The sequence below is a fragment of the Trachypithecus francoisi genome, unplaced genomic scaffold, assembly GCF_009764315.1.
Source record: "Trachypithecus francoisi isolate TF-2019V2 unplaced genomic scaffold, Tfra_2.0 Lachesis_group5, whole genome shotgun sequence".
Lineage (NCBI taxonomy): Eukaryota > Metazoa > Chordata > Mammalia > Primates > Cercopithecidae > Trachypithecus > Trachypithecus francoisi.
In genome coordinates, this window is record NW_022681470.1 from 91,873,536 (window position 1) to 91,895,914 (window position 22,379).

The 22,379-nt window shown below is 42.8% G+C and overlaps 1 protein-coding gene and 1 long non-coding RNA gene across 4 annotated transcripts in view; one reads left to right on the forward strand and one right to left on the reverse strand.

Moving 5' to 3' along the window:
• FCRL4 (Fc receptor like 4) overlaps positions 1-22,379 on the forward strand; it is a 23,856-nt gene continuing 1,477 nt past the window's right edge. The window contains exons 1-11 of one of the 2 annotated variants that reach the window (XM_033196577.1): positions 1-172; positions 1,728-1,748; positions 8,479-8,733; positions 9,833-10,087; positions 10,392-10,676; positions 11,788-12,075; positions 16,508-16,621; positions 17,762-17,789; positions 19,231-19,313; positions 19,541-19,609; positions 22,335-22,366. In XM_033196577.1, the coding sequence (XP_033052468.1) occupies positions 142-172; positions 1,728-1,748; positions 8,479-8,733; positions 9,833-10,087; positions 10,392-10,676; positions 11,788-12,075; positions 16,508-16,621; positions 17,762-17,789; positions 19,231-19,313; positions 19,541-19,609; positions 22,335-22,366 (1,461 nt within the window). In that variant the 5' untranslated portion in view covers positions 1-141. The remainder of the gene's footprint in view (positions 173-1,727; positions 1,749-8,478; positions 8,734-9,832; positions 10,088-10,391; positions 10,677-11,787; positions 12,076-16,507; positions 16,622-17,761; positions 17,790-19,230; positions 19,314-19,540; positions 19,610-22,334; positions 22,367-22,379) is intronic. The other variant, XM_033196578.1, reaches the window with a different exon arrangement.
• Positions 8,727-22,379, reverse strand: part of LOC117074773 — a 19,641-nt gene continuing 5,988 nt past the window's right edge. For both annotated transcript variants that reach the window (XR_004433695.1, XR_004433694.1), the window contains exon 4: positions 8,727-9,285. This is a non-coding gene — a long non-coding RNA (uncharacterized LOC117074773). The remainder of the gene's footprint in view (positions 9,286-22,379) is intronic.

Sequence of the window (22,379 nt, forward strand, 5' to 3'; positions counted from 1 at the left end):
ATTATCTCAATCATCTTTATGCAGAGACGAAGCTTACTGAGCTCACTGCTGGTGCTGGTGTAGGCGAGTGCTGCTTTGGCAATCTGGGCTGACCTGGCTTGTCTACTAAGAACTCCTTCTCTAACCCTGGAGCAGGATTCCATGCTGCTGTGGGTGTCCTTGCTGCTCTTTGGTAAGTGATTGAGAGGAGGCCTCTGCTTGCTGCAAAGCTGAGCCTCACCATGAGCAAAAGCCCTCTTTTCTGGGCTGCTGCAATCATGGATTTTTACTCCCATTTTAGAACAGCAGAAAATGAACAAAAAGGAAAGATAATGATTTACTGGTAGAAGGGGAAAAATGATAATGATTGATTTCCAAAGATGTATTTCTCATCTACTTTTGCTATTAATTGCCTACGGAAAATCATTTTACCCCCAAATGGACTTATTTTGTTTATGTAAAAAGAAACCTATGGCTAGGTTTAGTCCCTAAGTCACAGAGCATGAGGACCCAGAGGAGAAGATGGACTGAGTTCTTTGTGAAGGACCAAGTCCTGATTGTGAACTCAGGTAGAAAGGATCATCTGCTGGGAATAGTTATTTCCTTCTCTGTATTCTAAGATCAAACCTGCTCTGATGTTTGCAAAGAGCATGAGAAGAGGAGAGATAAGATGGTTTCCCTTTGATTTTTTTCTTCCTGCTTTTGTACCACTTGTCAGTGTTTGTACAAATGAGGCACTGATTTCTAGTAGCTCAAGCTAGGGAATTAAAGAACAGTCAGTCTGTTGTACATTAAATATTTATTAAGCATATTTGTCTAGTTCCCACCTGATCCCCAGACCCCAACTAAGGGAAGACCTGTTAGTGTGATTGGCATATGATGAGAACTAAGGAGTGAATGGATGGGTATACTTGGCATACCACACTGCTGGGCACCACAGAGGATATGGAGACCTGAAGGACAGAGATTCTGCCCTCAAGAGGTGACATTCTCAATAGAACCTCAATGTACATATGCAAGAACATCTGACTCGACAATAGGAGAAAAATATTACGCAAATAGTTATACGATAATGTGTGAGGATGTCAATTAATTTTTGCTGAGCCCTGACCACATCCCACGTTTCTAAGGTTATACCACGTATGAATTTATCCAATTCTCTAATATTTGATCAGGTGGAACTTTTATAACTCCCATTTACAAATGAGGAATTGAAGGCACAAAGATGTTGGTCTTGTCCCTAAGGTTTATGCAGCTAGTACAGGATTCAAACCCATAATCTAACTTTGGAAACTAGGCTTTTAACTACTACCCTCTACTGTCTGTCTCATTTTGAGTTCCAAATTAGCTATGATAATAAGTGTTCTGAGTCAAGAGAAGAGGGAGCAGCAGCAGTCCCATACTAAAAAATTAATGACAGCAGCCATTAATTGAAACCTTATGGATCTAACTCCTTACAGTACTACTATGAGGTCCATTTTGTGAGCCTCATTTTTCAAATGAGAAAACTGAGACTTGAAAGTTCATGTGGTTTGCCCTGGGTCATACAGCTAAAATTCAAACCAGACCGTCTGAGCCCACAGCCTGAGCGTCTGGCCACTGTGCTTCCCCACTTCCCTGGGATGGGTGAATCAGAACGTGCTTCTCTTCCTCTTGGTTGGAAGTGGCATACGAGTGTGTGGGCTCTCAGGGTGAATAGTTTGGGACTCCTTGCCTATGCTAATGGCTGGCTCTTTACTCTCTTTCAGCTCCAGTCTGTGGACAATCTGGTAAGTCCTTATTTTCTTTCTTCTTTATGTCTCTAGATTTCCTAATAACTATATCTTATCTCAAATACTTACAAGAGTCCCCATTGTCCATTTCATTCTTTTCCTGACGGCTGCAGGGATGTGGAAACATCAGCTGGTGTGGTGACCTTGACTCTAAGAATCAGGCTATTTGGGGGTCACTCTCTTAAACCAAAACTGCCATTGTGCTGGATAAACATGGCAGGGCCTGGGATATGCGTCACAGAGTCCACAGGAGGAGGAGCTGCCACCCTGCCTGATGTGGGATTCTAGCCCAGCCTGATGGAATGCATAGCATCCCGAGAGGAAAAGGGTAGAAATAAGCCAATACTTCACTGGGGGAGGCTGGGGCTCCAGCAGCTTTTCCACTAACCATGTGTAACAAATTTATCCCCAACTTCCACATCCAATGGAGACACGCTTCTCTGTGAATAGCTCAAATTATGACGACCCTGAGTCTCCATCTACCCTACTGGTCAACAAAAAGTCCCATCCTCCATAGGGAGCCGCCTCACAGGTGTTTGGGCCATTCCTCTAGAGCACCCTAGGAGCTGCTGGAGCCAGCAAGGGTCTTGGCCCCCTTGAGGTGCACTGTCTCTTGCGGCTCCTAACTCTGCTGTTCTTCCCCTCCTTGGTGCCATGGACACAGACTATTTCCCACACACCCTTCCTGAGACAAGATTATAACTTGGAAGACTTTGCTAATGGTTCTTGAATGAGGAAATGAAATACAAAAAGTGTCTTGAATTAACTACAGCCAAGGATGTAGTTAATCTCAGAGCCCATCAACTCAGTCTCAAACACACGAAGGCCCTGAAAAGTTATGTCCCTTCTTGGCCATAGGGCCACCTGCACATAGCAGGGGCAGCTTCCTCAGAGCAAAGAAGAGTCTAGTTGCACACATCAAAGGAAATAAATTCTCCTTCCCTCCAGTAGAAGACCTATTGCCTAAGTGTCAATTGCCCCGCATCCAGGTGCTTCCCAGGAACATACTGGTAGGGTTTTCTATTCTCTTCAGCAGAAACACAGCCCCATTCCCACTGATGACATAGGGTATTCTGTCTAAACCTTTAAATACAGAAGTTTCTTTTTAAAAAGTGTCTGCAGAGGCTGGGTACAGTGGCTCATGCCTGTAATCCCAGCACTTTGGGAGGCTGAGGTAGGTGGATCACTTGAGGTCAGGAGTTCAAGACCAGCCTGGGCAACATGGTGAAACCTCATCTCTACTAAAAATACAAAAAATTAGCCTGTCGTGGTGGCACGTGATTATAGGCTGAGGCAGGAGAATCACTTGAGCCCAAGAGGTGCAGGTTGCAATGAGCTGAGATCAGGCCAGTGCAGTCCAGCCTGGGCAAGAGCAAGACTCCATCTGAAAAATAAAATAAAATAAATTCTGCAGAGACACACAGATGTTTCACCTTACCAAACAGAACATTTAGCTTCTTCCTGTAAAACATAAAGTTGGGTTATTTTACAGTTTTCTTTTCTCCCCCCAAACAGAGAAAGGGCATTTTCTTCTCATTTAGATGTATTAAAAGATCTATTTGGGAAGTTCTTCTGGACAAAGGCAAGAATATTTAAAGTTTTAAACTTTAAAAAATCAATTGTCTATAAATCCTTAAAGGTAGACAGTTCTCATCTGAGTAAAAAAGGTTCCAAGAAGAAAATAATTGGAAGTTATTCTATTAAAAATTTTATAGTAAATAGCAATCCCCAAAATTGAGATTTTATTTTTGAAAATCAATACAAATGAAAATAATGTGTTTTATTTTCTACTTCACAGAAGTGACATTACCATAGGCAATCTGTAGGACAAAGCATGAATCTAATATTGACTTTTCAAAATGTGGTAGCTGCAACAGCTCCAAGGCTTCATGACTTTGTTGAAGGCAGAAAGTGGGGAGAAGTAGGGAGGCAGGTGGAGAAGGAAAGCGAAGCTGTCAAAGAGCACCCAGAGTACATCTCTTCTTTCAAATAAAGGAACAGCACTTTCCCAGAATCCTTATTCCCTAGTCCATCCCTAGCATTATTTCTCTGACATCCCTTTATTCAGACCTGGATCATGTAGGTGGGAAGGTTAGTACTTCATTTTTTCAAACACGTTAGTGGGCAACAGGTTAAAGAGAAGAGCATTGGGACTGACTTTTGAGAGCCAAACAAGTGTTTTCCCTATTATTGATTTCTCCTTCATAATCATTAATAGGTCTTGCTGGGCCATACTCTTCAGTGATTTTATAACTCATCAGATCAGTGGTTTCACATAACTATTACCAAGTTTATAAATTACTGCGTCTTCAGCAGAATCTAAAATAGCAATCAATTTTCATTTGTACACCTACTAAAGATTAGCCTACCAAAGCACTGATCTTGGAGAAGGCTAGATAGTAGTATTATATTGGTAAGGACGTTTGAGTGAATATTTCTAATAGTGAATAATTTGTGTTGTAGTTACTTTTGTTGTTAGCCAGCACAAAGTCAGAACTACAAAACTCAGAAAACAAACATTCAGATTAAAAAGAGCCTCAGAAACAGTTTCTTCTTAGAAGATACACAATTAAAAACAAAATCTCCTCCCAACTCAGAAATCCTCTCCACAAGGGTAGTAGAGAAAGGAAACATTTGTATTATTGAATAAGCAATAAGCCAGAATATGATGAACATCACAGACAATCCACTAAGAAGCTGCAAAGACAGAAAGGAATTCCACCCCGTCATCTTAAGTAACTGAAGGGAAACAAACTTCTGTCTTTACAACAGCAAGTTGTTTTGCACACTGGAGAAAGCTGAGGCCACCAAAGTTAGGTCCTTACTCTCCCACAGGAACTGAGAGAGACAGAGGAACTATCTCTCTAGATGTTTGTATTCAAAAAGGTGGTTCCCAGGACTTCCCAGGGTTGTGAGCCAGGCAGTAGGCTTATTTATTATATTATCATTATTATTATTATACTTTAAGTTCTAGGGAACATGTGCACAACGTGCAGGTTGGTTACACAGGTATACATGTACCATGTTGGTTTGCTGCACCCATCAACTTGTCATTTACGTTAGATATTTCTCCTAATGCTATCCCTCCCCCAGCCCTCCTACCCCTGACAGGCCCCAGTGTGTGATGTTCCCTGCCCTGTGTCCATGTGTTCTCATTGTTCAATTCCCACCTATGAGTGAGAACATGCCGTGTTTGGTTTTTTGTCCTTGTGATAATTTGCTGAGAATGATGGTTTCCAACTTTATCCATGTACCTGCAAAGGACATGAACTCATCTTTTTTTATGGCTGCAGAGTATTCCATGGTGTATATGTGCCACATTTTCTTAATCCAGTCTATCATTGATGGACATTTTGGTTGGTTCTAAGTCTTTGCTATTGTGAACAGTGCCACAATAAACATATGTGTGCATGTGGCTTTATAGTAGCATGGTTTATAATCCTTTGGGTATATACCCAGTAATGGGATCGCTGGGTCAAATGGTATTTCTAGTTCTAGATCCTTGAGGAATCGCCACACTGTCTTCCACAGTGGTTGAACTAGTTTATAGTCCCACCAACAGTGTAAAAGCGTTCCTATTTCTCCACATCCTCTCCAGCATCTGTTGTTTCCTGACTTTTTAATTATCGCCATTCTAACTGTCATGAGATGGTATCTCACTGTGGTTTTGATTTGCATTTCTCTAATGACAGTGATGATGAGCATTTTTTCATGTGTCTGTTGGCTGCATAAATGTCTTCTTTTGAGAAGCGTCTGTTCATGTCCTTTGCCCACTTTTTGATGTTTGTTTGTTTTTTTCTTGTAAATTTGTTTAAGTTCTTTGTAGATTCTGGATATTAGCCCTTTGTCAGATGGGTAGATTGCAAAATTTTCTCCCATTCTGTAGGTTGCCTGTTCATTCTGATGATAGTTTCTTTTGCTGTGTAGAAGCTCTTTAGTTTAATTAGATCCCATTTGTCTATTTTGGCTTTTGTTGCCATTGCTTTTGGTGTTTTAGTCATGAAGTCCTTGCCCATGCCTATGTCCTAAATGGTATTGCCTAGGTTTTCTTCTAGGGTTTTTATGGTTTTTAGGTCTTACATTTAAGTCTTTAATCCATCTTGAGTTAATTTTTGTATAAGGTGTAAGGAAGGGATCCAGTTTCGACTTTCTACATATGGCTAGCCAGTTTTCCTAGCACCATTTATTAAATAGGGAATCCTTTCCCCATTTCATATTTTTGTCAGGTTTGTCAAAGATCAGATGGTTGTAGACGTGTGGTGTTATTTCTGAGGCCTCTGTTTCATTCCATTGGTCTATATATCTGTTTTGGTACCAGTACCATGCTGTTTTGGTTATTTAACCAATATAAACATTTACATGCATTTGCAAAGGACAGAGAAAGAAATTCTGAAAGAGGAAGAGAAGTCTCTTCCTTTTGTCAGGGAGAATTAAGCCTCTTATTTTTAATTTGTATTATCCTCAAATTCTTCAGTTTCTATCCATCAATGCTTCAAAGATTTTAGGGCCTAATTTCATGTAGGGTTACTATTTTACTGTCACAAGAGAGTGCTTTGAGGTCTGGGAAGTTAGGACCACCTAGCTCCCTGCACTCTTACTCTCTGCAGCTATCTAGATATATTTCTTAGGACAGACAGAGCCTGCTCATCTCTCCCATACATATTTCTTGACAGTAAAAACATAAATTAAACCCCTTTCCATAACAGTCTAATTGACCTCCTGATTTCTATATTCACTCCATCTATAACCCCTATCCCACCACATGCTCATGCTACCTGTAGGGGAGGGAAAAAATTTCCATCTCTCTTAGGTTTGAAGAAAACCACAATATTTCACCCCAAAATGTGGTCACTTGGTATAACTAGTATTTTGAATTAAAGGCCTTTAAAGACCAGCAGAATAAACTTTTCCCTATCCACCTAAAGACCAATCGACCCACCAGTAAGCACAGCTGTTCTTCCTTCCTCTCTACTGTAGAAAAGAAGACTGACGGGTGTAACCACACCTGAACAGACCCCATCACAAGAAAATATCTATCCTTCAGGCTCATTCATCTTCCAAATAGAACCATTTATCCATTAATTCACCATGGTCATTATTTATTGCCCTTCAAAAGAGTTACCTACATTCCCCGTCTCCCCACTCCCCTCCAAAAATGTCTGTGTTAGTGTCTGGGCCTTATTGGTATATTTGGGGAATCACTCTGTAATTCTGCCCTGCACATGTTAATAAATTTGTAGGCCATTTCTCCTATGAATCTGCCTTTCATCAGTTGATTTTTCAGCAAACCTTAAGAGGGCAAAGAAAAAGTCTCTTGATCCTACAGGTTTATTTTCTGGGGCCCATAAATTAACTTGATAAAAGATAGACTAGGCCAGGCGCGGTGGCTCACGCCTGCAATTCCAGCACTTTGGGAGGCTGAGGCAGGTGGATCACGAGGTCAGGAGATTGAGACCATCCTGGCTAAGAAAGTGAAACTCCGTCTCTACTAAAAATACAAAAAATTAACTGGGTATGGTGGCACTCGCCTGTAGTCCCAGCTATTCAGGAGGCTGAGGCAGGAGAATCGCTTGAACCTGGGAGGCAGAGGTTGCAGTGAGCCAAGATCGCGCCACTGTACTCCAGCCTGGGTGACAGAGCAAGACTCCTTGGGAAAAAAAAAAAAAAGACAGACTAACAAATGAAAAAAAAATTTTAATTATGTACATACACAGGGGAATTTACAAAGAAAAAAATGGCTGAAGGAGGCAGCCAGATGATTGAGATTTACACAGGTTGAATATCCCTCTTCCAAATATCTGAAATCCAAAATCTGAAAGTTTTTAAGCACTGACATGATGATCAAAAGAAATGCTCATTGGAGCATTTCATGTTTCAAATTTTTGGTTTATGCATATGTTACAAAATCTGAAAAAAACTCAAACTCCAAAACCCTTCTGTTCCAAAGTGCTTTGAATAAGGTATACTCAACCTGTATATCATCTTGGACTAAACAAAGGAAAAGGAGTTTTGGGCTTCTGGGTGGGAGAGGCAGGCTGTGGCAGGTTGACTAGGAAAAACATGGTAAACAAGGGTTTTCATGCATATTTAAGTCAACGCCTTCTCTATCGATGAAAGTTGTTAAGAGTCTTCCTCTTCCTAGTGTGGGAGAGGGAGACACATTTACAAAAGGAAATTTCCTTTATAAGGGAAAACTTCCCTTTTCGCTTATAAAGGAAAACTTGTGCCTTGCTTTTAGAACTTTTCCTATTTCTGGTGATTCTCAATGGCCTTTGGCTCAAAATAATCCATATGCCAAAGAGACAAACCTGGAGATGGCATTTTCTGGTACCCTTCACACACAAGAACTCATCTTAAAGAGGTCCCTGTAACACCGAGATCTCAGGTGAGAGTCCAGGAGAAACGCAATTTCCAACTACCTACCTGAGGACTTGGTTCACTGAAACAAGTGAGAGGGTTTGTGAGCCTCCCATTATCTATCACTGCTGAGTGGATCCTGCCAGGGCTGCCCTCCCTCTGAAAGGCCAATCTGCTGCTATAGACCGCTGAGCAGCCACTGCACCCTGGAGGAGGTGAGCACAGCTCACCTGCAACCTGGGGAAACAGAAGTCATCCAGGGGCCTCTTAGGGAACTCCCAAGCCATGTCCTCCAGTGTAACCTACACAAGCCACTGCAGCTGGGACTGCAGGCACCTCCACCTCAGGCCTACTACTCTTTCCTCCTCAGCAGCTGCACACAAACCTGTGATTTCCGTCCATCCTCCATGGACCACATTCTTCAAAGGAGAGAGAGTGACTCTGACTTGCAATGGATTTCAGTTCTATGCAACAGAGAAAACAACATGGTATCATCTGCACTATTGGAGAGAAAAGTTGACCGTAACCCTAGGAAACACCCTCGAGGTTCGGGAATCTGGACGGTACAGATGTCAGGCCCAGGGCTCCCCGCGAAGTAACCCTGTGCGCTTGCTCTTTTCTTCAGGTGAGAAAGAAGGTGAATTAGTTGAAACTTTATAAAGGGTTTCCGTTTATTTTAGCTCCCTGGAGGTTCCACGAACTGGGGTCTTTCACTCCTCTCTAACCCTCGATCCCAGCTCCTTTAGTTTCACATTTTCCATCCAATGTCTACAAGTGTTTTTCAAACTATGATCGAAACTTGAGTTTAAATGGTTAATATTAATCGACATCCCCACACACTTACACGGTCAAGAAAATGAGTTAGTTTTGGGGAGTACAAAAATGAAACTGTCTCAGATCCTGCCCTGCAGGGCTTTATAACCTCATAAGGGAGAAGTTACACACACATAACTGTGCTGAGGACAGAAGTGCCATCAGAGGAGCTCAGAGGTGGGAAATCTCTGACTTGATGCTTTTTATCCCCACCTGTTGTTAGGTGCCCCTTCCTCATTGCTAGTTTTCCCTCTGATTGGCATCAAGCTCCCACAGCTCCTCCCATCCAGTTTTACCTGATTGATAATGATTTTGGTCACTTGCAAGGGCATGGTCTACAGGCGTAGGCATTCAACACAGTCATCTAAGAAAGAAGAGATATAGCTTACCTCAAATTAGAATCATTAGAATATGAACAGCATGGAATTTCCATAGAGGACCACATCCACTGTCCCTTGAACCTAGACTGTGTCTCTCACAAGAATCCTGCTACAAATCACACTCCAATGCCCAGGAAGAGTTCCTCACATAGTTCTCCAAGTGCCCCTTCTTTCATAGCTCCTGCTCTGAGACTCGGTGAGCAGGTTGGTTTTAAGTTCGGACGTACTCTATTAGGTCAGGGATTTTGATCACCCCTCCTCTCAGCTTTTATTCTCCATATTAGACTCCTTATCTTTGGAATCTGACCTTGAATGATAAAATAGTTGCCTCTGGGATTTATTTAGGAAATTTAGGAATTGTATCTGAAGCATGTTACACTGATTTAGGAGGAGTTTTGTGAGCTTGGATCAAGAGACTACATCTTGTGGAAGAAAGAAGAAAACAATAAAGCCTTTGTAATTCAAGAGACAGAGAAGAAGGAAGTAGCAGGAATGCTTTGAATGACGATCTCCTCTCTGTGTCTTTTCCAGACTCCTTAATCCTGCAGGTCCCATATTCTGTGTTTGAAGGTGACACGTTGGTTCTGAGATGTCACAGAAGGAGGAACGAGAAATTGACTGCTGTGAAATATACTTGGAATGGAAAAATTCTTCCCAATTTTAATAAAAGCTGGGATCTTCTTATCCCACATGCAAGTTCAAATAACAATGGCAATTATCAATGCTTTGGATATGGAGACAACAATGATGTATTTAGATCAAATTTCAAAATAATTAAAATTCAAGGTGAGTCTTTCAGTTCATATAGATTTGCTTAGTAATGTCAGGGGTAGGAAACTGAGAATGTAAGGAAGGAATTTATGGGTTACTATTGAAACTCTGGATAGATGAGAGGCACAAGTCCTCTAAGAGACAGAGAAAGTGGGGTGATTGTACTCGAATAAACCTGTGGGAGAAAATTTTGATAGTGGGCCTGACAAGTTTGTCTTGCTGTGTGTCTGAAGTTTCCTGGGACTGAGCATCCAAACCTGTCTCTCCCAGAGTGCTAAATACTCTCATGCTCAGAACTTGATTTACCTCTTCTCTCTAGAACTATTTCCACATCCAGAGCTGAAAGCTACAGACTCTCAGCCTACAGAGGGGAATTCTGTAAACCTGAGCTGTGAAACACAGCTTCCTCCAGAGCGGTCGGACACCCCACTTCACTTCATCTTCTTCAGAGATGACAGGGTCATCCTGTCAGACTGGAGCCGGTCCCGGGAACTCCAGCTCCCAGCCATCTGGAGAGAAAACTCAGGATCCTATTGGTGTGGTGCTGAAACAGTGATGGGGAACATCCACAAGCGCAGTCTCTCGCTACAGATCCATGTGCAGCGTGAGTGTTGGAGAACCAGGCGTCTTCCCTGCCTCTCTGGGCCCCTCAGGCTCTGCAGGCGTGGGGACTATGTGGCAGAGATGGGTTTTATTATCCCAACAGAGGAACTGGGCTTAGGCCAAGAAGTGAAGTACTATAATAAGAGAAATACATGACTTCTTTTCTACCTCCATTTTCCTAAAAACTCAGTCTTCCTTTGAAATTCTATGACTTCAGAATCACAGCTGACTCATAGAGTTACGTTTGAGAGCTATGGAAAACAAAGCAAAACAAGAAAATAAGGTGCCCTGCTAGGGAGTTGGCAGATTCTAGAACGGCTAGATCTTAAGGAAAACTATTTAGAAGATAAGCATCCATCAGTAGCAATGAACAATGTGAGTGCCTATGATGTGTACAGCAGAAGAGAAGGAGAGATACATAGGCCCAATAAACATCACTTAGGTACCAAATTATGACTTTTTTTTTTTTTTTTTTGAGACGAAGTCTCGCTGTGTCACCCAGGCTGGAGTGCAGTGGCCAGATCTCAGCTCACTGCAAGCTCCGCCTCCCGGTTTCCCGCCATTCTCCTGCCTCAGCCTCCCGAGTAGCTGGGACTACAGTCGCCGCCACCTCGCCGGGCTAGCTTTTTGTATTTTTAGTAGAGACGGGGTTTCACCGTGTTAGCCAGGATGGTCTCGATCTCCTGACCTCGTGATCCACCCGTCTCGGCCTCCCAAAGTGCTGGGATTACAGGCTTGAGCCACCGCGCCCGGCCCCAAATTATGACTTTTAAAAACAGATGTGGTCCAACCTACTGCCATGATGGCCGCTATTGCTATTACCTCTCCCTCAAAACAACTCAGACCTCTAGCCAGGATGTCAGACAAAACCCAAATGCTTCTTCGGGGTTAGTCCTTTTTTCTTTCCTGGGACCTCATATATCAGGATGGAAAGCTTATCACATTTAGTGATATTTTCAGCCCTAAATTCGTAGTCTGTTGGTCACAATGTTAGTGCCTGCTGAAGAGTATATCTTGAAGTCACATAAAAAGTGACCCTGCCCAACACCCCAGCTACCCAGCCCTGCCCTCCTTCACAACTGGCCCTGACCTGTGGTCTCATTTTCACATAGGGATCCCTGTATCTGGGGTGCTCCTGGAGACCCAGCCCACAGGGGGCCAGGCGGTTGAAGGCGAGACACTGGTCCTTGTCTGCTCCGTGGCGGAAGGCACAGGGTACACCACATTCTCCTGGCACCGAGAGGACACGCATGAGAGTCTGGGGAGGAAAACTCAGCGTTCCCCCAAAGCGGAGCTGGAGCTCCCTGTCATCAGAGAGAGCCATGCAGGGGGATACTACTGTACAGCAGACAACAGCTATGGCCCCGTCCAGAGCGCGCTGCTGAATATCACTGTGAGAGGTGAGTTTTCATCTCTATTGACCTTATTTATTCTCAGCAAACTTCCTCAAATTAAGGGTGGGTAAGGTAATTAACATTACCCTGTGATTCTGCTTTTTCTGTTTCCATTTTGCCATGCTCCACTGTGATAAACAATTTCTTCCATTAGAATATTAATAACTCAATCAGGTCAGAGTAAGGTCCTGTAGTGAGGTAATGCTGACTGGGAGCCATTTTGCTTTCTGGAGGTGATTTTTTTTGTCTATGTTTGGACCCATTGTGTGTTAATCTCCAAGAGGAGCTTTCCCTCGTTAGCAGTGTTTCTGGGTGGGGCACAGATCTGTCACCCTACACCTCTCCTTTCAGTAAATCATCCATACACATCAGACCAGCAGCCTCACAGAACCAAAAGCACGAGGCATTCCTTTCCTTCATTACTATAATAGAATCCTGCGGGATTCTCGGCAGCCAAATCGTATGTGGGTCAGGAAACTCACAAGAAGCATGGAGAGCAGACACAGAGCCCCCTTTTGTCCATTGAGGAGAGAAGCCTTACTTTGGGATCTCACAGGTTTAGCTCATATAGGTCTCTTCCTCCATCCCTAAGAAGCCACACTGGGCCAAGCTATGTTCTCACTCAGCTACCTTGGCAGTAAGGAAATGGTCTTTACTGGGCTTCAGTTCCTCCTCAATCTCAGGTTTGGTTGCATCCCTGGCAAAAAAAGAAAAAAGAAAGAAAGATGAAAGGAAGAAGGAAAGAAAGAAAGAAAGAAAGAAGAAAGAAAGAAGGGAGGGAGGGAGGGAGGGAGGAAGGAGAGAGAGAGAGAGAAAGAAAGAAAGAGAGAGAGAGAGAGAAAGAAAGAAAGAAAGAAAGAAAGAAAGAAAGAAAGAAAGAAAGAAAGAAAGAAAGAAAGGTAGCTTTTATTAAGTTACTGGAAAGCTAGATTTCCCTTTTTTCCTATATAGTAAAACTCCTCAATTCACTCTCCTTACTTCTGTTATTTTTTCTTAAACCCATCACCACCAGGCTTGCCTCAATCTACCAAAATTACTAATGATCTCCATATTTCTAAGGCCAGTGGAAAACTGTTCCCATTTGATTTGACCTACCTTCAGCTTTTGATACAGTTGATCCCTCCCTCCTTCTTGAAACATTTTCCTGCTCAATTTCTGGGACATAACCTGTTAGTATTTTATCTATTCACCAGATACTTTTTGAAGTTTTCTTTCTGGATCCTTTTAATATTTCCAACTTCTAAATTTTGGAGACTGCTCTCCCAAAACAGCTGCACTGTTTATACAAAGTCAGCTCTGCTGGTCAGAGCCATAAACCTGAACAGTTTAGTCAGAGGCTCCAGCAAGGGGATTGCTATACTAATAGCCCAGATGCTGGCAAGTCTTGTGATCAAGCAGGCCCCACCAGGTTAAGAGATTGAGGTGTTTCCCCAGAACTAAGTACCACAGCAGTCTGCATCTCAGTCTGGGAATAACACTGGGTGTAATTCCCAGCAGAGAAGGACTGAGACTGAGCTAATGTCATTTCAATTTTTTTTTTTTTTTTAAGACGGGGTCTCTCTCCGTTTTCCAGAGTGGAGTTCAGTGGCGTTATCTTGGCTCACTGCAACCTTGACCTTCTGGGTTCAAGTGATCCTCCCACCTCAGCCTCTTAAGTAGCTGGGACCACAGGCATGTGCCACCGTGGCCAGCTATATTTTTTAGTTTGATTTTCATAGAGAAAGGTTCTCACTATGTTGCCCAGTCTGGTCTTGAATTCCAGGGCTCAATGGCATTTCAAGAATCAGATTACGGGAGAGAAAGAAGGGATTAGCAAAATTGCAAACTGCCAAGGGCTCCCTCTAAAGACTCCTGAATGCCCTGAAATCCAGAGTAACGCTGATGGTAGAGGGTGTTTCTTCTGCAGGAAGGCTCTTATTCTGAAAAGTTTGCCTCAGGAAGCTCAAAGATTATAATCTCTGAGGAGATAACAGTGACTCTGTTGGTAAGTATAAATTATTCCTCTTCCTTTTGGGGGTTAGGGTCATTAGAATGGATCAGCTTCAGGATCCTGATCCAGGCAGTGAACTGGTCACTTCACAGGTATCATTTCACTTTATTCTCATGACAGCTCTGGAAAGCAAGTGTCAACATCTGTTAAGGAAACAGATGATCTCAAAGATTAAATGGACGTCAAGGATCCAGTGATATTTGATGGAACAGGGATTCCCTCCTAAATATTTTTTAATCATGGACTTTGTGCAAAATCCCCTGTGCTTAGAAATAGGAGAAAATATAACAAAGAGAGAAACTCTGCAGTAGCCTCATGCGCTGGGCTAAGGTGGGGCTGTCTCAGGCATCTTGAACTGCCATAACCAAATACCAGGGACTGGGGGGCTTAAACAACAGAAATCTATTTCCTCATAATTCTGGAGGCTGGAAGTCTGGGATTAGTGCACTAATATAATGTGGATTCTTATGAGGGCTCTCTTTCTGGCTTACAGAAGGCTACCTGTTTGCTGTATCTTCACGTGGCAGAGAAAGAAAGCAGGACAACTTTTCTGGTGTTTCTTCTTAGAAGGGCACTAATCCGATCTTTGGGGCCCCACCCTCATGATTTCATCTAAAGCCAATTACCTTTCAAAGGCCCTATCTCCAAATACCATCACATTGGGGTTAGAGCTTCAGCATATGAATCTGGGGGAGAAGAGTACAAATCAATCCATAGCATGGACTGAGGTTGTCTGGGGTAGGGCTGTATGGGAGCAGGTTTAACCTATGGAGGTGTTCTCTAAGCTAATCAGAGACCAGCCTGAAGTTCCTGAGAGTCTAGGTCATGGTGTCAGGTCCACAAAATAAGAACTAGTACTTCCCTAGACATAACACTTAAGTGTCAGGCACCGTTCAAAGCACTTTACATGTAACTCATTTACAACAGTAAGTAGTTAAAAACTGAGGCAAAGGGAGATTAAATAATTTTCCCTGCTCACACAGTGAGTAAGTTGAGGAGCTGGGATTCTAACCCAACAACCTGGATTTAGAATCTGTGCCTTTCTAACTGAGACAAATTTCAATTACTTTCCCCAAAGTAGCCATTTCTTTTAGGAAATAGAGTTACCAGGAAGGTAGAGTAACTTGCTTTCTACCCATTGAGTCTAGAATCCTAGACCTGGGCATGGCTGATTTTGATTTTGCACAGGCAGATGCCCCAGCAGGCGACAGGGCAAGATTCAACACAGGATGTAGTGGCCAAGCCTCTCTGTCCTTAGATTTCTCTCCTGCTGTCCACCCTACTCTTTCAGCTGTTGTGGCTGGGAGGCTGGGCTGGCTGTCCACTGAATACTGTCTATCAGTGGAACCACTCATAGGTCAAAGTGCAGGTATGTTGGTATTGTCAGGGAGGGAAGGATAATATCAGAAATGTCACCAGCCACTCCTGGCCAATGGCTCCTCTGTGCCCAAAATCATAGATGAAAACAAATGGAAATCATGGTCAGTGTTGCTGTTGTTCTACTACCTGCATGTTCTCTGTCAATTCTGTGGTACCTGCGTCTGAGGTCTGAATTTAGTTTACCTGGGGACCAAGAATACGTATGGGAAAGTACCACCCCCCACTCTCCACTCTCTCTCCCTCTCTCATGCTTTTTGCTCTTTAGCTCATCACCACAGAGCATGGTATAAATTTATTTGTTTATTGTTTGTCTCCCCTCCCTGGGTTATCAATTCAAGAGCAGGGACTTTAATGCCTTGTTCACTGTTGTATCTTCAAGGGTTAGGTCAGTGCCCGGCACAGGGTAGCCTCAGTAAATACTTGCTGTATAAATGAGTAAATTGAATGAAACCTCCTTTTCTGTGGATGAAAGGATAGGAGAATGGACCCCATGGAAATATCAAAATCCCCTAACAATGTATGGATTGTGTGTACTTTTACCATCCGTTTTTTTCTCTCCTGCCCTTCAGAACACACAGGCACAGGCTTCTATGAGGAAGGAGGCTGATGCCATTTCATCATGGTGTCCCAATGCAGAGCAATCTCAGAGTCACTGTTGGTTCAACTGGCGCCCTAATCACTGGTGCAATTTTCATTCTCTCTCATTCAGTTTGCTGTTCCTAAGTTAGGTGCTGCCAAGCCATGGTCCCACAGTATCTCTCCAGGTGTCCGGGGGCAATTCGCAGGAAGCCAGGTTACCAGAATACAACATTAGGATTTCCCCTAAATTGTTAGTTTCTAAAATGATTCACTGAAGGTAGAGGGAACTGTTTCCTCTTCCACTCAGGCAGACCCTGGCCCACCCAATGTGAACTTTTCTGGCCAAAACCTGGCCCAAGATGTCTTTATGAGTCCTAGTCCTTTAGATTCTTCTCTCTTCTAGGGCTCAGTACCCAACTAAGCTGAGGAAAAGGCAATCCCAAGCCCTAAACCTCTCCACTGAGATTCACACAGGTCCTTTCCCCTTAGAGACCCCAGGCAACAGAGATGGCCTTGTCGCTGCGGGAGCCACTGGGGGGCTGCTCAGTGCTCTTCTCCTGGCCTTGGCCCTGCTGTTTCACTGCTGGCGCCGGAGGAAGTCAGGTTTGTGCTCTTTTCTTTGCCACAGTTCCTGGCCTGTCCCTTCCCCTGAACTCAGCGTGCAGCCAGCCTCAGTGGCCACCCGGCCACCACTCCCAAGTCTACACTCCCAGCGTTCACACACACTCACGTCTGTCCCTTCCTTAAGGGGTAGTTTTGCAAATAGAGGCCATGAATGAGAGCTGCTCATATCTAGTCTGATTGGTTAAGTCTCAGGGAAGGGGAGGAAAAGTGAAATTTTTAATGTAAAGTTCCAAAAACTGTATCTGAACAGTTTACTTAGGCAGTTTCTTTGGTTCATACAGACTGGTCAGTTAGATACTTCAACCTAAATCCACCATAAATGGAGATTCAAAATGAACTAAAGGGCTCTGCAGAAATGACTGAGAATAAGAGCTGGCTAATTTTATCCTTCTGTCCCCCCAGGGGCTTTTCTGGGTCTGAGTTTGAGCCTGCCGTCTAGTGCTCCAGCAGCCCCTCTCTCCTCAGGTCAGCCTCCCCTGCCTCTTGGACACGGTCTGTCCCAGGCATTGTTTGCTGCGTACTTCCAAAGGCTTCTTGCTTCAGCCCACCTCAGGCTGGCTTTAGATGCCAAGAAACCTGGTGTAGAAGACAGGAGCAGAACCTTTTTCAGCTCTAGAACAATTATCCACATCCTTCAACTCTGTCTCTTAATTCAATTCAACTTTCCAGATTCCTGACAGCACCTTCTATGTGTCCTGCATTGCGCTGGAGGTAGGGAGCTTTGGACCTCTGACCGATTCTCCTTAGTGAGCCTGAGTCAGAGCCCGATGCTCCTCTGGGCATGGCCACAGATGTTCCTCGAAGTTCACCCACAGCTCACTACTCTCCAAGTGACACTTTGGTTATATGTAATGTTTCCTGAGGGATTTCAACACAGACTTGAGTCTTAATAAATTCTCAAACAATTGCATATTTAACTCAGGAGTATGCAGTCCTGGTCTGAACAAGTTATATGCTTTGTTCAATCTTTGTTTCACCTCATTTTCATGAAAACTCAGGACCGGGCAGGTGTTTGAATTGACTTTCTTGATGACATCCCTTAGATAGTTCCTGTTATGTGAAGTCATTGAGAAAGGGCTCCCTCTGCTGACAAAAATGCATCTTTGCTTTATTTTGCAGGAGTTGATTTCTTGGGAGACGAAACCAGGTGAGACCTCAGCTTCTGCCAGTTCCTTTTTAGTTTCCCAAGTACACAATATGCAAAATTGTGGGGTTACAAAATTAGGTCAAGTTATATCTCTTTGGCCCTGTAGCTAGATACTTCCATTTTCACACTCCTTGAATTGGTCAAAAATGAAGCTTCCTAGAACTTTGTCAGCTAATAGTTTGCAATACATACAAAATGATAGATTTCTTATTTGACCTTAACCTACTCCTCTAAATGGATAATACCAAAGGTTATAAATTTTCTGGATTGGCAAAGAATATTTCTTGTACTATAATTAAGTTAGACAATGTGTTACTATAACTATGCATACAATGACTAGGGTCTAGATTTTCTACAAACGTTCTAGGTTTTCCAGGGAACTCTATGTTTCTAATAATCTTCTTTTTGCACCATACATGCATATATACTCATTAAATGTTATGCCCTTAACTTCCATTTGGAAAATACTGTCATCTTCCTCTTTCTATGTCAGTGTCTCAGTCTTAGGTTAGGAATAGGAATATGGATTATGTCTAATTCCTTCTTGAATTGTACAGACATTACAATGTAAAGACATTTTATTTATTTATTTATTTTCACCCAGGTTGGAGTACAGTGGCACGATCTTAGCTCACAACAATCTCCGCCTCCCAGGTTCAAGTGAGTCTTGTGCCTCAGCTTCCCAAGTAGCTGGGATTGCAGGCGTGAGCCACCACATCTAGCTTAGTTTTGTATTTTTGGTAGAGACTGGGTTTCACCATGTTGGCTGGGCTGGTCTCAAACTCCTGGCCTCAAGTGATCCGCCCACCTCAGCCTCCCAAAGTTCTGAGATTACAGGTGTGAGCCACTGAACCAGGCCAACAGTAAAGTAAAGACATTTAATCACTACTTCCTGATGATGAAGAAGCCAGTACGCATATATTTGAGACAGGATCTGGCTCTGTCACCCAGGCTGGAGTGCAATGGCATTATCTCAGTTTACTGCAATCTCAACCTGCCAGGCTCAAGCAATCCTCCCACCTCAGCCTCCCAAGTATCTAGGACTACAGGCACATGCCACCATGCCTGGCCAACTTTATTTTATTCTGTGTAGAGACAAGGTCTCACTATGTTGCCCAGGCTGGAAAGCCAGTATTTTTTAACCAACCAAGAGTAATCATTCTAACTATGAGACGATGATTGTTACTATGATGTCAGAGACTCCCTAACCATGTTTCCAGGCAGCCTGTCCATCCTACAGCCCCAGAATTTCTTCCAAAAGAACAATCTCACTCTACATAGATGTATTGAAACTCTGATTAAGCCATTCAGGCTTTCCTGTTCCCTGTTGGCTGCTGACTTTCTCCAAATCCTCTTTCTCCTCTGCCGCTCTCCCTGAGTATCTCACTCTCCTGCATGTTATAATGTGACAGGGATTATTATGTGTTTCTGTGTCTCACAGGCTCCCTCCCACTCCAGACCCAGGAGACTCCTCCCATTCCATCTACCCTGCCCAGGTGGAGCTTCAGTCGCTGTATGTCGATGGTGAGGATTCCCCTCTAGGAAGCTGTTCCTGGACTCAGCCATGGAAAGATAATGCGCTTTCAGCCATGGGAAATGCCTCTGAACTCCCTAAAGTGTCCCAAAACCAGATATTCCCAGATAATTGTTTCATTGTGTGTCCAAGAAGAGTGGGAATGATGCTTAGGAAGAGGTATCTGTAGCACTTTAATACTAACAAGAACAGCCTTGAAAATGTCTTTTCTTTCCAGTACACCCCAAAGAGGGAGATTTGATGTACTCTGAGATCCAGACTATTCGGCTGGCAGAAGAAGGGGAAGGTATGTCCCTGGGAAGAGATTCTGGCTGCAAACTATATTCATTCATTCAACAAACATTTACTGAGTACCTCCTATGTGCTAGGTACTATTGTAAGTATGGGAAGTCAACCAGTAAACAAAGCAGACAAAAATCCCTGCAATGGGGAGCTGAGATTCTAAGGAGGGAAAATAGGTACTGAAATATACACAGTATACTTTTGCTGATGATCAGGATGGAAATTAAGCAGCCTTCTGATAGATATTGTGATCATTATAGTGTATGTACTAAGGTCTCCCTTAGGTCTGAATGAATAAATGTTTGTAAAATGTCTACTATGTGGTAAGCATTGTGCTGAGAATATATATATATATATGCATGGCATTTTTAATTAAGTGCTAGAAAATGTGATTTTTACAGTATTGTATTCCTCTAATTACTGTCAGATTTTAAATTTTATATTGGAGAAAGGTAAGTTATTTGGAATGAGTTGGATCCTTTTGAGGCTTGCTTTTAAGCTTTGTTAGGGTGAGTCTCAAGCAACCTTTAGGGTAGGGTTTATCTAGCCTGATAGTAAAGCAATGCATTCTACATCAGATGGTCCATTAATTACAAGATCTGCATCAGCTTCTGGGATTATTCTGCCTGTTCTTCTCCGGTGGTTCTTACCCTGGCCTAAGATACTTTCATCTTACAAATATGCCTATCAGTATTCAGCCAAAGACTTGAGGAGAGCCCTCTGCAGACTTCTGGAGCTTTCGATCTGTTTTCCTCCTGTCTCTTTGGTACTGTCCTACAAATTCTAACTGCTTTAGTAAAACAGAACTGTTGGTCTCTGTCACTTCAAGTCAGCAAGGCTTCAAGTCAGAAGTCAGGCTCTGTCTGAACTCCCAAGTCCATGCACAGCTTAGTGGTAAACTGGTGCAATATCTGAAAAGCACTGTTTTGTCCTTTTTCCTCATTGTTTAAAATGGGAAGACAAATCCAGTCCCTGTTAGTCCATTTTGGCCAGAATAAGCTGAATTGTTTCTTGAAGTTCTGCTTCACTTCTTTAATCCTATTCAGACCCCATTTTAAGACCCACTAATGCATTGAGATCTGTTAGTAGAAAAATATCACTGTAGGTAACTGCAACCTGTGGTCCACTTTGGCTTTCTGAGGTGGGAGCTCTATATCCCAGCATCAGGGAAATCACTTCAAAATCACTTCAGAAGTTCAAGAGGAATTTCTGAGATCTCCTTCACCAGGCTAGGGGCTATAAAATAGCGGTCTCCACCTGCTACTCCCACTTCAGAAAACCAAAGCAGAGACACATTGGACATAAACTGATCAATCTTTCTAAAGACATCTCTTCAACAAATCTTTTTATATTTTTCCTCCCCACACTTCCTTGCTTTGGTTGATTAACCTGGGTTCTTATAGTCAAGGAAATAAACAATTCTCTCTATTTCTTGTATAAATCTCCCCATGGCACCTCACTTGGGAAGTTAGAATCTAGGAATTTCAGTTGTAACCTGATGCTGAAGGTGTTCTATGAAAATGAAGTATTACACATAAGACTCAGAGAAGGACTTTCTCAAGGTCACAAAGTCAGTCAAGGACAAAGCTAAGACTAAGTCTTCTGTCTTGCTGTATTTTCTGCATGCACAGCCTATTATTATATTTGACCAACATATATCACCTGATCACTTGCTTTGCTTTCGCTTTGTTCCCTGAGCCAACTCCATTAATCAGGATCCCCTTTGAGTGGGAGCATTAGAAAGGCCACTACCTTTCTTGGGTGGATTGAGTACATCTTATCTTATAGAGCTCTCTTGATCATTTTGCTTTTCTTCATACCCTTTCCTTGACATATTTATGAGAACACCATTTAAGCCAAGTATTCTGTTGATGGACTAGTTACATTTCAGACACTTGAAGTATTAATGATTTATAGAACAGTTTCTTTAGCTGTTCCTCAAGGTTTACATGAAGCCCCTGAAATCATATGCAAAGTTTTGTGCATACGACCATTATTCTGGGGAGAGTACATAGCTTCCATCATATTATGAAAAATATCTGCAATCCCTAAAGGTTTGGGGTAAGAATATGGTAACAATACAGTAAGAAACAGAGAGAAACCTCAAGTGCCCCAGAGTGTATCTTTTTTCAGGCTCTCTCTCTCCATAAAATTGCTCTGCTGCTCTGATAATTCTACCTTTTACTCTGAGACTCTTAACTCCTAATATGCATGGTCCACCAAATCATATCTGCTAAACTTACCTCTCACTCTGGCTCCAACTCTAGGAAACCATGGCAATAAAAATCAAGAACTAGAACTTGTTAATGTAGGAGAGAGTTTTTCTCACAGGGCATACATATGGAGCACTGTAATGGGAACTTGTCAAACAATCAGGGGTGGTGAGATGACAGTATTGTAAGTTAAGAGAAGCAAGAACTAAAACTAAGAAAGAAAAAAATAATCTCTCAATATCTGGTAGAGGAAGGATGTGAGGTTTCTTAGTGTGGTATTGATGGAGGACTTTACAGATCAACGGAGCTTGAAAAGAACTTGCAGAGGGCTGGGTTAAGAAATGGTAGAACAGAAAGTCAAATGTATTGTAAGACATGTTAGGGGAAGAGGTGAAGAAAACATGACAATCAATGGACAGGGCCCAGTGGCTCCCAGACTCTAGGGAATCAGCTAACAGACTGTGTTCTAAGTGCATCTTTATGCCCATAGTCCAGTGATTATCTTTCTCTCCACAGCTAATACCTCCAGGACACTTCTAGAGGATAAGGTGAGTTTCATTT